At 45.8% G+C, this 15,754-nt stretch overlaps 1 protein-coding gene across 1 annotated transcript; it reads right to left on the bottom strand.

The window, feature by feature from the left end:
- Window positions 1–11,504: 11,504 nt before the first annotated feature.
- LOC123411935 (citrate-binding protein-like) lies at window positions 11,505–12,437 on the bottom strand. Its single transcript, XM_045104896.1, has 2 exons — window positions 12,132–12,437; window positions 11,505–12,018 (listed from the first exon to the last, which is right to left on the bottom strand). The coding sequence occupies exons 1-2, from the start codon at window positions 12,405–12,407 to the stop codon at window positions 11,620–11,622; spliced, it is 675 nt and encodes a 224-aa protein (XP_044960831.1). The 5' UTR covers window positions 12,408–12,437; the 3' UTR covers window positions 11,505–11,619.
- Window positions 12,438–15,754: the final 3,317 nt, after the last annotated feature.

Raw genomic sequence — 15,754 nt, 5'->3', positions numbered from 1 at the left:
TCCGAGTGTCCTCTCATCTTCGGGTCCAGCTATGTCGAGCTCCATATCACTAACCCCCATCATGATTTCATCCACCCCGACTTTAGCAAAGCTAGCTGGAATCTCACGGCCATGCCAGCGTGCATCAGGGCCAGAAGGTAAAGCTTGTCCGATGGCCACCTTCATGGATATGTTCTTGAATTTCTGATGGAGTTCACATGATGTTGACTCCTTGATTCCATCCACGGGGTAGCCGGGACCGCCCTCTACCATTCTTCGTTCATCGTCGGGCGGGGCCTCAGATTCAGCCACGCTGCTTTTCCGCTTAGATGGGCCGCCGGTAATATCAAGTGCAGGATCTTCCTGGCGCGGTACTCCTCTAAGCTCATCAATCTGCTTCTGTTGCTCGTTAATCCTGGCAAGCAACTGGTTGAACTTGTCATTTTCCTCATCCTGCTGCCGCTTCTTTGCTCTCTCTAGGCTTCTGTAAGTGTCTTGGTCTCTGGCAAACCCAAGCCACCACGGGTAAGATGGACCGAAGCCTCGCGTTCGTCCTCCATGTTCGTCATTGCCGAGGACCAATGTGAGAAAATCTTTATCTCTATCTGTAGTGAACTTTCTTTGTCCCTCCTTAATTTCTTTCACTATCCTTTTCCAATTCTCCCTGGGTATCCTAAGATTGTCATTGCAGATGAGGTCCCCTGTTGTTTCGTCGTACGACCCACCATGCGCAAGGAACCAATTTCTTGCTCTCAATTCCCACTCATCACGGAGTGGTTCAGGTACGATGCCTTTATCTATCAGATCTTGCTCTTTCTTTTCCCACTTTGGGATGGTAGTCTCGTAGCCTCCTGGCCCCAGCTTGTGGTAATATTTCTTCTTGTCGGCATTTATCTTGTTCTTTTCTGATAATGCCTGGGCATCTTCTGACTCCTTGTACTCTTGAAATTCCTTCCAGTGATTCGCCTGCTTGGCTAGATACCCCTCGAATACTGGCACTTTCTTTTTCTCCAGATAGTTTTTCCATAGCTTCTTCTTCCAGCTACGGAACAGTTCGGCCATCTTCTTTAGAGTCCACTGCTTGACTTTGGCCCTCAGTTTGTCTGCGGCGTCTTCATTCTCACATTCTGGCAGGTTGAAATGTGACATGAGATCATTCCAAAGATTATCTTTGTACCTTTCGGCGACATAGTCACTATCGGCTGCCCCTTTGCCCTTGTTCCACTCCCGAACGCTGATCGGGACGTGATCCCTAACGAGAACTCCGCATTGCTTCTTGAATGTGTCAGCAGCATTCTTAGGAAGCTTGGGTTCGCCCGTAGGCATTATCACCTCAAAGGTGTAATGCGTCCGTGCATCCAACTTTCTAGTCGGGCCTCGTTTCATAGATTTGCTCGATGTGGAGGCCTAAGAGGGAGAAACATTCGTCAAATGAATGTATATGTATACAATATAGAGCTATCTCCAATAATTTTCACATATTACAAGTGATTGTCGAACTTCATATGTATACCTCGCCGGACTTTATTATTTCTTCACCGTCTTCTCCACCGGCTTCTCCATCAGTGGAGCTGTCACCTTCTCCGTCATTGGACCTATCTCCTGCCCCTTCGGCTTCATCTTCGTGTCGCTCGACCTCCATTCCATATCCGGAGTCGTTTAGATATGACGTCGGAGATTCGGCTGGTTCAACGTCGGGGCCGTCTTTGATTATATCTTCGAGAAGTTCTTCCTCTTCGAGGTTCCTGATATGTGGATCCATAGTTCTGCAAAAAACGGACATTTGATTAACTAATAAACTAACAAACTAGCCGGGCGGAAACTTCGAAGGCTCGTTTTATATAGGAGGACCTTTAGTCCCGGGTCTTGGCTAGAACCTAAACTCCAAAATACCAGCCGGACGGAGCCTAGTCCCGGACACTTAAGCATATACAATAGAAAAAATAAACTAGTTCTATTAATTTTCTTGCTAAAAATAAACTATTAACACTTAAGCATATACAATAGAAAAATTAAACTATTAACACTTAAGCATATACAATAGCAATAATCTAAGAAACACTATTAACACTTAAGCATATACACTATACAATAGCAAAATTAAATGACAACAAAATTATTTCTTCTTCTTCTAACCCTAAACTAATTTTTTTCTCTTCTTCTATTTCTCCTCTTCTTCTACTTCTTCTTCTACTTCTACTTCTCCTCTTCTTCTACTACTTCTCCTCTGCTCTTCTTCTATTTTTCCTTTTCTTCTCCTCTCCTCCTCTTCTTATTCTCCTTTTTCTTCTTTTCTTCTCCTCCTCTTCTTATTCTCCTTTTTCTTCCTTTCTTCTCCTTTTTCTTCCTTTCTTCCCTTTTTCTTCTTTCTTCTCCTTTTTCTTCCTTTCTTCTCCTTTTTCTTCCTTTCTTCTCCTTTTTCTTCCTTTCTTCCCTTTTTCATCTTTGCTTGTGCTGGCCGGAGTGTTAGGGAGGAGGGGGCGTGGGGCTTACCGGCCGAGGTGTCGACGACGCGCGGCAAGGAGGACGGCGACGCGCGGCGAGGAGGGCGGCGCGCGGCGAGGAGGACGACGGCGACGGCGAGGAGGACGGCAGGCGGCGGCGAGCAGGACGGTGGGCAGCCTGACGGCGTCGTCGAGTTCTTCGCTTGCCGCGTCGGGCAGGAGAACGAGAGGAAGAAGAAGAGAAAATGGACGATTTGGGTTCGAAATTTTCTAACTCCCGCTTATACAGGTGGATCTTTAGTCCCGAATGGAGCCACGAACCGGGACTAAAGACCCCTTTAGTCCCGGGTGGAGCCACGACCCGGGACTAAAGACCCTTTTTCGGGCAGACCAGAAGGCGGGAAACAGGGGCCTTTAGTCCCGGGGCGTGGCAAGAACCGGGACTAAAGGGGGTCTTTAGTCCCGGGTGGAGCCACGACCCGGGACTAAAGACCCTTTTTCGGCAGACAAGAAGGCGGGAAGCAGTGGCCTTTAGTCCCGGGGCGTGGCACGAACCGGGACTAAAGTTTTGCCTATATAAACCCTCGCCCCTGCTCGCCATATCGCCTGTTTTTTGGTTGTTGAAGTGTGACCATGCCATGCTCTTGCCACTCTAGTTCATGCACATGACGTGTTCGATGAAATGCCCGAGCCACTCTACTTGAGCTTTCTCCTCTCCAAGCTCGACCTCCAAGCTCCATTTTCCTTAATATTTGTCTAGGTTTGGCCGTGCACCAACTACGAGCACCACCGTGGTGAGCCTCTTGTTCTTATCTTCTTTTGAAAATCAAAAAAATCTTACTTGTATGATTTAGATACATACTTGTATAAATTACTCACTTTCATTATTTTTTGTTATTATATAGTGCGATGGTTTTGGTATCCGCCTCCGTCGGCCCTCGTCCTGTCTATCATTCGGATGTGGTATATATTATCTTTTATAACTATTTGTTTTATTTAGTGTTTATGACAATTATGACGACCAATGTGACATATTTTTTTTAATCTAGGAGGTATGTGAACCGGAAATTCCAACCCACATAAAAATTCTTGTCGAGAAGTTAAATTTGGTTGAAAAAGAAAACAAATACTTGAAGAAAAAATTGAAAATAATTGAGGATAAGAATATGGAACTGGAGTTGCATGTCGCCGATGTCATCGATGATCGCAAGATGAAGATCGATGCGATGCGGTTGAAGATGGATGCAATGCGCTTGAAGATGGATGAAATGCGTTTGAAGATTAGGAATATTAGAAAATATGCCATTGATAAAGAGGCTTGGTATCATTATGCTGTTGGGTCAATTGTTACCTTATTGCGATTTTGATTGCGTTTGTTGTTGCATTTAAATGTTTTACATAGTTGTATGTTGTTTTATGAGAGAACTTTATGTATTTATTTTTTGCAATAATAACATTTGATCACTACTGTTCTTTGGCTTTAATGTGATGATGAACTTGTATTAATTTGGTCATATGTTCTACAATGGTTTTTTGAACTTATTTTAACTCCATACTTTTTGTGTGTTCAAAATGCACCATTCAAAGGCACATCACAAAATTTCAATAATTTCTGACTTCATTTGGTATATTTCGTGCATTTACTTATTTTTTTGAGCTAGTTGACCCTGAAATTGAAAAGCACTACAAATGAACTCTCAAAATGTTGAAAGTTGGCATGCTATCATAATTTCACCCACATAGCATGTGCTAAAAAGTTGAGAGGGCTACGACAAAAACTGGATGAACTTCGTGTACAAAACGGACAATCTCTCTCGAAATATCAGGGTTTCGAACGAGAACTCATCTCTTACAAAGTGATTTCATTTTTTTTAACTTATTTGAACTCCATACTTTTTGTGTGTTCAAAATGCACCATTCAAAGGCACATCACAAAATTTCAACAATTTCTGACTTCATTTGGTATATTTCGTGCATTTACTTATTTTTTTGAGCTAGTTGACCCTGAAATTGAAAAGCACTACAAATGAACTCTGAAAATGTTGAAAGTTGGCATGCTATCATCATTTCACCCACATAGAATGTGTTAAAAAGTTGAGAGGGCTACGACAAAAACTGGATGCACTTCGTGTACAAAACGGACAATCTCTCTCGAAGTATCAAGGTTTCGAACGAGAACTCATCTCTTACAAAGGGATTTCATTTTTTTGAACTTATTTGAACTCCATACTTTTTGTGTGTTAAAAATGCACCATTCAAAGGCACATCACAAAATTTCAACAATTTCTGACTTCATTTGGTATATTTCGTGCATTTACTTATTTTTTTTGAGCTAGTTGACCCTGAAATTGAAAAGCACTACAAATGAACTCTGAAAATGTTGAAAGTTGGCATGCTATCATCATTTCACCCACATAGCATGTGTTAAGAAGTTGAGAGGGCTACGACAAAAACTGGATGCACTTCGTGTAAAAAAGGACAATCTCTCTCGAAGTATTAGGGTTTCGAACGAGAACTCATCTCTTACAAAGGGATTTCATTTATTTGAACTCCATACTTTTTGTGTGTTCAAAATGCACCATTCAAAGCCACATCACAAAATTTCAACAATTTCTGACTTCATTTGGTATATTTCGTGCATTTACTTATTTTTTTTAAGCTAGTTGACCCTGAAATTGAAAAGCACTACAAATAAACTCTGAAAATGTTGAAAGTTGGCATGCTATCATCATTTCACCCACATAGCATGTGTTAAAAAGTTGAGAGGGCTACGACAAAAACTGGATGCACTTCGTGTACAAAACGGACAATCTCTCTCGAAGTATCAGGGTTTCGAACGAGAACTCATCTCTTACAAAGGGATTTCATTTTTTTGAACTTATTTGAACTCCATACTTTTTGTGTGTTTAAAATGCACCATTCAAAGGCACATCACAAAATTTCAACAATTTCTGACTTCATTTGGTATATTTCGTGCATTTACTTATTTTTTTGAGCTAGTTGACCCTGAAATTGAAAAGCACTACAAATGAACTCTGAAAGTTGGCATGCTATCATCATTTCACCCACCTAGCATGTGTTAAAAAGTTGAGAGGGCTACGACAAAAACTGGATGCACTTCGTGTACAAAACGGACAATCTCTCTCGAAGTATCAGGGTTTCGAACGAGAACTCATCTCTTACAAAGGGATTTCATTTTTTTAAACTTATTTGAACTCCATAATTTTTGTGTGTTCAAAATGCACCATTCAAAGGCACATCACAAAATTTCAACAATTTCTGACTTCATTTGGTATATTTCGTGCATTTACTTATTTTTTTTGAGCTAGTTGACCCTGAAATTGAAAAGCACTACAAATGAACTCTGAAAATGTTGAAAGTTGGCATGCTATCATCATTTCACCCACATAGCATGTGTTAAAAAGTTGAGAGGGCTACGATAAAAACTGTATGCACTTCGTGTACAAAACGAACAATATCTCTCGAAGTATGAGGGTTTCGAACGAGAACTCATCTCTTACATGGATACTATGAAAATGAAAAGTGTTTGAAATTTAGTACAATCCATACATGCATTATATAAAAGGTTTAATACATTATTACATTATTGCACAAATATTCCTATCTATTATTTCTGTTTTCTTCTGGGTCGTAGCCATGGAGAATCTTCATCATTCAGTAGGATGCTTGGGTCAGTTTTCACTTTGAAGGGCGGAATTTCATGAAACTTATTATAATCTTCTGACATGTCTGTCTTGTCATCTACTCCCACGATGTTTCTTTTCCCTGAAAGAACTATGTGGCGTTTTGGCTCATCGGACGATATCTTCTTTTGCTGATTTCTTTTTCTCGTTAATGTAGACATGTCCTTCACATAGAAACCTGAGCGACATCATTGGCTAGGACAAATGGTTCGTCCATGTACGCAAGATTGTTGAGATCCACTGTTGTCATGCCATACTTTTGGTCTACAACTACCCCGTCTCCTGTCAGCTTCACCCATTTGCACTGAAATAAAGGGATCTTAAAAGTAGGTCCATAGTCAAGTTCCCATATCTCCTCTATGTACCCGTAATATGTTTCCAAACAGTGTCCATTCTCGTCTGTTGCATCAAAGCGGACACCACTATTTTGGTTGGTGCTCTTTTTATCTTGGGCAACCGTGTAAAATGTATTCCCATTTATCTCATACCCTTGGAAAGTACATATAGTCGAATATGGTGGCCTGGCCAAACAGTACAGCTCATCTTCAACGGTGTCGTCATTCATGAGATGTGTCTGCAACCAACTGCCGAAAGTCTTCTCGTGTTCCCCTTTAATCCAAGAGTCAGCCTTCCCCGGGTTTCGGAGCGTAGAATATTCTTGTGTCTCACGATATACGGAGCCACCACGGTGGAATTGTGTAGAACTGTGTAGTGTGCTTGAGAGAAAGAATGCCCGTCCATACATACTTTTGCTTTCCTTCCTAGTGTGCCTTTTCCTGTCAGCCTACCCTCATACCGAGATTCAGGAACACCAATCGGCTTAAGGTCAGGAAGAAAGTCCACACAAAACTCAATGACCTCCTCTGTTCCATAGCCCTTGGAGATGCTTCCTTCTGGCCTAGCACGGTTACGAACATATTTCTTTAAGACTCCCATGAACCTCTCGAAGGGGAACATATTGTGTAGAAACACAGGACCGAGAATTCTAATCTCTTCGACTAGGTGAACTAGGAGGTGTGTCATTATATTGAAGAAGGATGGCGGGAACAACAACTCAAAGCTGACCAGACATTGGACCACATCAATCTGTAACCCTGATAGACTTTCTCGATCGATTACCTTCTGAGAAATTGCATTGAGGAATGCACATACCTTCACAATTGCCAGGCGAACATTTTCCGGTAGAATTCCCCTCAATGCAACCGGAAGCAATTGCGTCATAAGCACGTGGTAGTCATGAGACTTTAGGTTTTGGAATTTTTTCTCTTTCATATTTACGATTCCCTTTATATTCGACGAGAAGCCAGTCGGGACCTTGATACTGAACATGACTTCAAAGAAGATTTCCTTCTCTTCCTTAGTAAGAGCATAGCTGGCACGCCCTTGAAACTGCCCTAGATGCATGCCATCTCTTCCTTTATGACGTTCCTGGTCCTCCCGTGCTTCCGGTGTATCTTTTGACTTCCCATACAAGCCTAGGAAGCCTAGAATATTCACGTAAAGATTCTTCGTCAGGTGCATCACGTCGATTGCCGAGCGGACCTCATGGACTTCCTAGTAGGGTAGCTCCCAAAATATAGATTTCTTCTTCCACATGGGTACGCGCTTATCACGGCCGTTAGGAACAGGTTGGCTGCCAGGACCCTTTCCAAAGATTACTTTTAAATCTTTGACCATATCAAATACTTCAGCACCAGTACGGATGACAGGCTTCCCCCGGGGTTCTGCCTTGCCATTGAAATGCTTGCCTTTTTTCTTTAAGGGATGCTTGGGCGGAAGAAAACGACGATTGTACGGATACACATTCTTCCTACAGTTGTCGAGATATATACTTTCTGTCTGATCCAAACAGTGCGTGCATGCATTGTATCCCTTGTTTGACTGTCCTGAAATGTTACTAAGAGCAGGCCAATCATTGATGGTTACGAAAAGCAACGCTCGAAGGTCAAATTCCTCTTATTTGTGCTCCTCCCACACACGTACACCTGGTTCGGCCCACAGCTGTAAAAGTTCATCCACTAATGGCCTTAGGTACACATCAATATCGTTGTCGGGTTGCTTTGGACCTTGTATAAGCACTGGCATCATAATGAACTTCCGCTTCATGCACAACCAAGGAGGAAGGTTGTAGATACATAGAGTAACGGGCCATGTGATGTGACTGCAACTCTGCTCCCCAAAAGGATTCATGCCATCTGTACTCAGACCTAACCATAAGTTCCTTGCGTCAGCTGCAAATCTCGGGAACTCTCTCTCGATTTTTCTCCACTGCCGACCATCAGCGGTGTGCCTCAACTTATCGTCTTTCATACGATCTTCCATGTGCCATCGCAACAACTTCGCATGATCTATATTTCTGAACAGACGTTTCAACCGTGGTATTATAGGAGCATACCACATCACCTTGGCAGGAACCCTCTTCCTGGGTGGCTCGCCCTCAATATCACCAGGGTCATCTTTTCTGATCTTATACCGCAATGCAGTGCATACCGGGCATTTATCCATATTCTCGTACTTCTCACCGCGGTAGAGGATGCAGTCATTAGGGCATGCATGTATCTTCTGCACGTCTAATCCTAGAGGGCAGACAAGCTTCTTTGCTTTGTACGTGCTGGCGGGCAATTCGTTCTTTCTTGGAAGCATCTTCTTCATCAGTACCAGCAACTTTTCGAATGACGAGTCAGTCACACCGGTCTCTGCCTTCCACTTCAGCAATTCCAGTGTGCTACCCAGCTTCTTCTGGCCATCTTCACAAGTTGGGTACAACAATTTGTTGTGGTTCTGTAACATCTGCTCGAACTGCAACCTCTCCTTTTCCGTGTCGCAACCTCGCCGTGCATCAGAAATGACCCGGCCAAGATCATCAGCGGGCTCATCTGGTTCCCGTTCTTCATCCTGATCTTCTTCTTCATTGTCTTCCATTGCGGTATCAGCATACTCAGGGAACATAGATCGGTAGTTGTCATCATCGTTCTCTTCTTCTTCATCGTCGTCTTCCATCATAACCCCTCTTTCTCCGTGCTTGGTCCAAACATTATAGCCCGACATAAAACCGGACCGAAGCAGGTCGCTCTGAATGACTCTTGAGGAAGTGTAATCCTTCTCATTCCGACATTCAACACATGGACAAAACATATAGCCACCACCATGCTTGTTCGCATCGGCTGCATCTCGAAAAGAATGCACACCTTCTCTGTAAGCGGCTGTGCGTCGATCACCGTACATCCATGGATGGCTCATCTCTGCGTTATACGACAGTATATCAAATACAATCACGATCCTAAAAATTAGTACCGCACGGTCTAAACAAGGAAATATAGTTGCTAACCTTTTAGAATAAGTAGAAATAAAGAGAAAGAGGTTTAAGCGTGGCTCGGGCATCTCATATCGTAGTTGTGTTCGGTGAACTGAAGCGGCATCGCTCTAACACACATTTCAACAAACACCTCTAGTGCATCAAAAAAAGTGGAGAGCAAGCACCCACCCACAATCCTCCATCCAAGAAAAATGCAACCAAGTGGGGAGAGGGGGGTTGTGCTATATATAGGCAGAGGACTTTAGTCCCGGTTTGAGACACAAACCGGAACTAAAGGTGGCGCACATGCGGGCTGCCCACCGCGTAGCCCTTTAGTCCCAGTTTGGGACACGAACCGGGACTAAAGGTTCCTTACGGGCCGGGACTAAAACCTCGAGGGAGGCATAGGGAATTGGGGCGACGTGGCCGGGCCTTTAGTCTCGGCCCAGAGGCAGGCCGGGACTAAAGGGTCCCGGCCAAAGGCCCATTTTCTACTAGTGAACATCTAAAGCCGGAGGCCCCGACCGAGCCATCACCGGGTCCGGGGCACAAACCGGTCTGACTCACTCACATGTGTCGTCGTCACCATCTTCCACTGGTCCATCTTTAGAGCATATTGAGGTGTCAACCTTAGCAGGTCCTCCGTCATCGACGCCACCACGACGCCAAACGACGACCACCACGAACGCGAGCCTTGGAAGGTTTTCCGCCATGGACGCCACCACGACGCCAAACGGCGACATCCACCTACGCGAGTCCATCTCCAAGCAACAGACATAGATCCATGCTAGGATAGGTTCGCACCACCGCTGTCGCCCACCACCCACAAGCGCCACCCAACCCCAAAGTTCCCAAAGCGGCACCTTCAAGAAGGTAACGCCGCCGTGAGCGCCGCCGCCGCCCAACAAAGTTAGGGCTTTCGCCCGGGAGACCTAGGGGAAGGGGAAGTGAGGAGATCAGTCCATACCGACGCCTCCATGGAGGAGAACGGCGCCCAAGGCGTCGCCGTCGACGCGGCCGTCCATGGCCGACCAGGGATTTCGCCGGAACTAGATCCCCGCCACCAGCAGCACCTCGTGTAGAGAACCGGCGACCAAGGGAAGCGCGGTCCGACCAGGCTGGCCCGCACGCCGAACAAAGGAGGAGGGGAGGCGCCAGATCGCGCGCACCGACCGTCGCAGAAGCCGCCGCCAGCCGCCAACGACCACCGGGATCCCGCCGCCCATACGGCTAGGGCGCCAGATCCACCGCCCGTACAGCTGCTCGCCAGAGCCTGCCGTTCCTCGCCAAAAGGAGCCGCCTCTCCAGATCCGGGACTCCCCACGCAGAGCCAGGGCAACCGAGATCCCGCCGCCACCATCCTTGGCGCCCCGGGCTTGCCCGGCGGCTGCCTCAGGCGGCGACGAGGAGGTGGGACGAGGTGGGGAGGGGGCCGAGGCGACGCAGCTAGGGTTCCACCGCCACAGCCGGGGGAGGCGACGCGGGGGTTGCGAGATGGTAAGATTTATCTGACAAGATGTATACTCGTGATGATAGCTTGCTAGAGATGGTGACATCATTGTTTTTGGATGCGAGCACTGCCCCCACTAGTATAGAAAACCTTATAATGAAATTATATGAGTTGCGCGTTATGAAAACGTAAAGTTTTACATAGCCAGCGCTATAGCCCAGTTATAACGGGGTTATAGCTGTTTGAGCAGGTGCCGTTATGTGGCATAACCCGCTAAACTTATAAAATAACCGGTTATATAGCTGATTTCGAGGGCTGTCGCTACTTGAGCTATTTAAACATTGAGAAAACGGAAAGAATAAAAAAAGAACATGATCCAGGACAGGTCACATCCTACACGGGAGGCTGCTCTCACATCCGCATAACCTTTTCATATTTGGTTTAGATATGCTCGAACAACCCTGTCATACAAGGCCAAAGTAAAGGGTCTGGTTGAATGGATTTTTTGCTCTTGTGTCCAGGCCAATGATCGGGCTGTCCTTTGGGATGTTTTGGGGGTTCAGGCCCTTACTGCATTAATTTCTGAGGGCAAGCAGAGACATATACTCCATTATCCATTGCCCCCATCACACTAAAACAGAATTATTTTCTTCCACTTGCCCATCGCTGGAGTTCATCGGCATTAATTGCATTATTACTTCCAACAAAATTCATCCTGAAATCTTGCAGGCTAATTTCTCACATTTTTCAGTAGGAAGTTTTGGTGTAGACCTTGACATCCCTCCACCGCGACTCCATGTAGTGCGAGGGGTCCGTCTGCGTGTACACCCCGAACTTGAAGTAGTGCAAGTCGCCGCCGTAGCCCGGGACGATCAGCCTCTCGCCGCCGTCGACGAAAACGGCGAGGGCCGACGCCTGGACGTCGTGGACCACGTTGAGCCTGAACCACCGGTCGTAGATGCGGCCGTCCACCACCTTGGTCTCGTCGTCGTAGTAGAGGAGCCGTCCGCCGTAGACGTGCAGCATCAGCGTCGTGTTCCGCGGCGGGCCTGCCGCGCCGAACACCTGCATCACGGACACCCCCGTCGTGCCGGCCGGCACGTAGCCGTACCCCTCGAACTGCCACACGCCGGAGCTGTACGTGACCTGCTCCGGCACGAAATGCATGCTAAGCCGTCAGAAATCTCACAGTGAGAGAGGAAGGGTTGGTTTAGCAGGACTAGCTAGGAGATGGAGAGATTGATGCGGCTTGTACGTACGTTGAGGAGGATCTCGGAGCGCGGCTTGGTGGGGCTCCCGGCGCGGAAGGGCTTGTCGTCGCAGAAGACCCAGAACCGGCGCACGCCGTCGGCGCCGAACTCGTAGCGCTGCTCCTGCGGCAGGTCGTACGGCTTGTGGAGCTTGAACCGGTCCTCGGTGACCTCGACGGCGGTGAAGCCGGCCGTCGGGTCGGCGCCGGCGGCCGGGCTGCAGGAGCGGCACAGCGTCGAGAGCGCGACCAAGGCACTGATCCATGGCGGCAAGCGCTTGGCCATGACTATAATAAGGGAGTTAACGCTCCGATGGCAACACGTTTCTTCTCACTGACATTTCGGCTTGGTTGTGTATATATAGTGACACCGAATACTCAAAGAGAAAATAGCCTGGGCTTTATGCTATTCTGTGTCGACATTTGAGATTTGACACGATGCTTTATAAAACCAGCTTGGCCTGCAGCGATGGATGCTGGCCGGCTCGATCTTCGGTTCACGAGCCGCCTGACATTGCTTTTTCTGCATTTCGTTTCATGTCGGTATCGATGCAGCAACAGCGATCTTTTCTTGTTCTGATATTTACGTCAAATAAATGTTCTTTAGGCCTCGTTTGGTTAAGGGGATTGGGGAGGTTTTAAGAGGGAGGGATTTCACGGGATTGGATGAATCCCTTTGTTCCACCCAATCCTCTCAAATCCCCGGGGCTTTGCTTCCACTAATACCCCGATGAGGGTTTTGAAACACATGGATAGGAAGGGATTGAAGTAGAACGAAGGAGATTGGGCTAAGCAAACCCTTCCTACCAAATGGACGTCCGATGATCTGTGGGGTTTCTGGCCCTCCTAGGGATTTTCCTCTCAAAACCTTCCTAATCCTCCTTAACCAAACGAGGCCTTAGGGTGCGTGACACTCACATGTAGTATGTGTGATTAGTGATGTGCTTGTCACTAACTGGTGTTAGCATTAGTTTTTTTAACAGGTGAGCCATGAGAAACAGGGCTCGATTGGACCGACCCAATCCGGCCCGAAAAAGCCTGACCCGGACTTGCTCATGGGCTTGGCTCGGGCCTAGATTTTAAGCCCGTCAGGCTTACCGGGCCGGGCTCGGACCTAAAAAAATCCGACTTTACGCCTACGTCGGCTGGGGCTTATTGAGCCGGACCATGCTTCTTCGGGCTCGGGCCTAGAAACAAGGCCCAACGGTTGGGTTGAGTTAGGCTCGGGTCTGTGTTTTGTACCACACGATTTTTTAGGCCGGACCGGACCGGCCTGAGTTTTGGCCAGATATACACATAGTACGAACACACCATACAGAAGAACCCTCCAAGAAAAGGAAATTACAAACAATCTTTGCTTTCTGCAAAGAGGACCCCGAAACAGTAAGGTAAAACGCAAACCAGTCCTCCTAAGAAGTGCAAGCCAAATACCAAATCCATCGATGCAAGGGACAAACCACTTGGGCCGGTGGCTTCCCGTGCCAAATCCAACAGACCGGAGGAAAGAGCAGCAAACGCTAGGCTCGCACTTGACTGCCTCCCTTCAAACGACGCGTCAGGAGGAATGAACTGAGCCGAAGAGGCTCCAGGAGGTCGCCATTCGACCAGAAGAAGCAGGGCGAAGGCGAAGACCAGCAAGCGACCGGCGTGCGCCCTAGCTCTGCCAGGAACACACCTGCTGCAAATATTATCCCATTTCTTGCGAAGAATGATTTGCTTGCAGAATCTCCCATTATTACGAAAATGTCATTGTTGCAGAGTTTTCTAAGCAAGTTCCTTCAAACAAACCTTATCATGTCATACTCGGTGATTTCAAGGATAAATTGTATTCTACGTGGACAACTAGAGTTTCATGCATCCCGAGGAGTCAGATGTTACTATGTCGAGTTGTTGACCTCTTATTATATGATATGGCTTCTTTGTGGATGTTGTTGCCATTATTTGTCTATTTGTCATCCCATGTTTCAGTTTCTCGAGCCTCTGGAGCCATGCTACAAATCTTTGTGTGCTTTCAGTGACAAATCTATAGATGATGGAAGCCTTCTTGATTTCATGCGACAAGTATCACTATGCTTTCAAAGGTAGATCCCATAACCAAAAGAAACACTGTTGAGCGATGTTAAAAGTACCGGTCCTTTTGTTCTCATAATGACATGTTACATATGTGTTTTGTGGCAAAAATTGATGTCACAGAGTAAGGGGATGTTGCATAAAAAGAAACACAACACTTCTTTGGTCCTTGTTCTTACTTTGATGGATTTGAGGAACTTGTTTCATGTGATGTCTAGTGTGATTGATGAATTTTGTGATATGTTAGCAAGGAGTTTGTTTCAGTATGGCACTTTTATACTTTGATATGAACCTGCTCCTTAACTAAATTATGTGTGATCTTATACACTTGTTATATGGTCTGAACCGCATGACTTATTAATTGTATGTCAGCTAAGGCATGAAAATGGAGTTTCGGTAGGGTAATTTGATTATAGCATGCTCCTTGACCAGCCTAGGAGACATGCCTCAAATGAGTTGTTCATCAATTTGTTTGTTGTCCAGGTTTTAACACATTTTGCATGGTTATGAGACGCATTCGATACAATCAAACAAATATGGAAACAAATAAATCAACCTAATATACATTGTTGGAAATATGCCCTAGAGGCAATATTAATTAGTTATTATTATATTTCTTTGTTCATGATAATCGTTTATTATCCATGCTATAATTGTATTGATTGGAAACACAATACTTGTGTGGATACATAGACAAAACACTGTCGCTAGTAAGCCTCTAGTTGACTAGCTCGTTGATCAAAGATGGTCAAGGTTTCCTGGCCATAGGCAAGTGTTGTTACTTGATAACGGGATCACATCATTAGGAGAATCATGTGATAGACTAGACCCAAACTAATAGACGTAGCATGTTGATCGTGTCATTTTGTTGCTACTGTTTTCTGCGTGTCAAGTATTTGTTCCTATGACCATGAGATCATATAACTCACTGACACCGGAGGAATGCTTTGTGTGTATCAAACGTCGCAACGTAACTGGGTGACTATAAAGATGCTCTACAGGTATCTCCGAAGGTGTTCGTTGAGTTAGTATAGATCAAGACTGGGATTTGTCACTCCGTATGACGGAGAGGTATCTCGGGGCCCACTCGGTAATACAACATCACACACAAGCCTTGCAAGCAATGTGACTTAGTGTAAGTTGCGGGATCTTGTATTACGGAACGAGTAAAGAGACTTGCCGGTAAACGAGATTGAAATAGGTATGCGGATACTGATGATCGAATCTCGGGCAAGTAACATACCGAAGGACAAAGGGAATGACATACGAGATTATATGAATCCTTGGCACTGATGTTCAAACGATAAGATCTTCGTAGAATATGTAGGATCCAATATGGGCATCAAGGTCCCGCTATTGGATATTGACCGAGGAGTCACTCGGGTCATGTCTACATAGTTCTCGAACCCGCAGGGTCTGCACACTTAAGGTTCGACGTTGTTTTATGCGTATTTGAGTTATATGGTTGGTTACCGAATGTTGTTCGGAGTCCCGGATGAGATCACGGATGTCACGGGGTTTTCCGGAATGGTCCGGAAACGACGATTGATATATAGGATGACT

Source organism: Hordeum vulgare, chromosome 7H (genome assembly GCF_904849725.1).
Source record: "Hordeum vulgare subsp. vulgare chromosome 7H, MorexV3_pseudomolecules_assembly, whole genome shotgun sequence".
NCBI classification, from domain to species: Eukaryota; Viridiplantae; Streptophyta; class Magnoliopsida; order Poales; family Poaceae; genus Hordeum; species Hordeum vulgare.
The sequence above is the reverse complement of the archived record's forward strand: the minus strand, read 5'-3'. Positions and strand labels throughout refer to the sequence as shown.

Coding starts and splice junctions, on each gene's coding strand:
- LOC123411935 (XM_045104896.1), bottom strand. CDS start 12,407: ATGGCCAAGCGCTTGCCGCCATGGATCAGTGCCTTGGTCGCGCTCTCG. Junction 12,019..12,131: donor GCTCCGAGATCCTCCTCAAC/GTACGTACAAGC, acceptor GTGCCGGAGCAG/GTCACGTACAGCTCCGGCGT.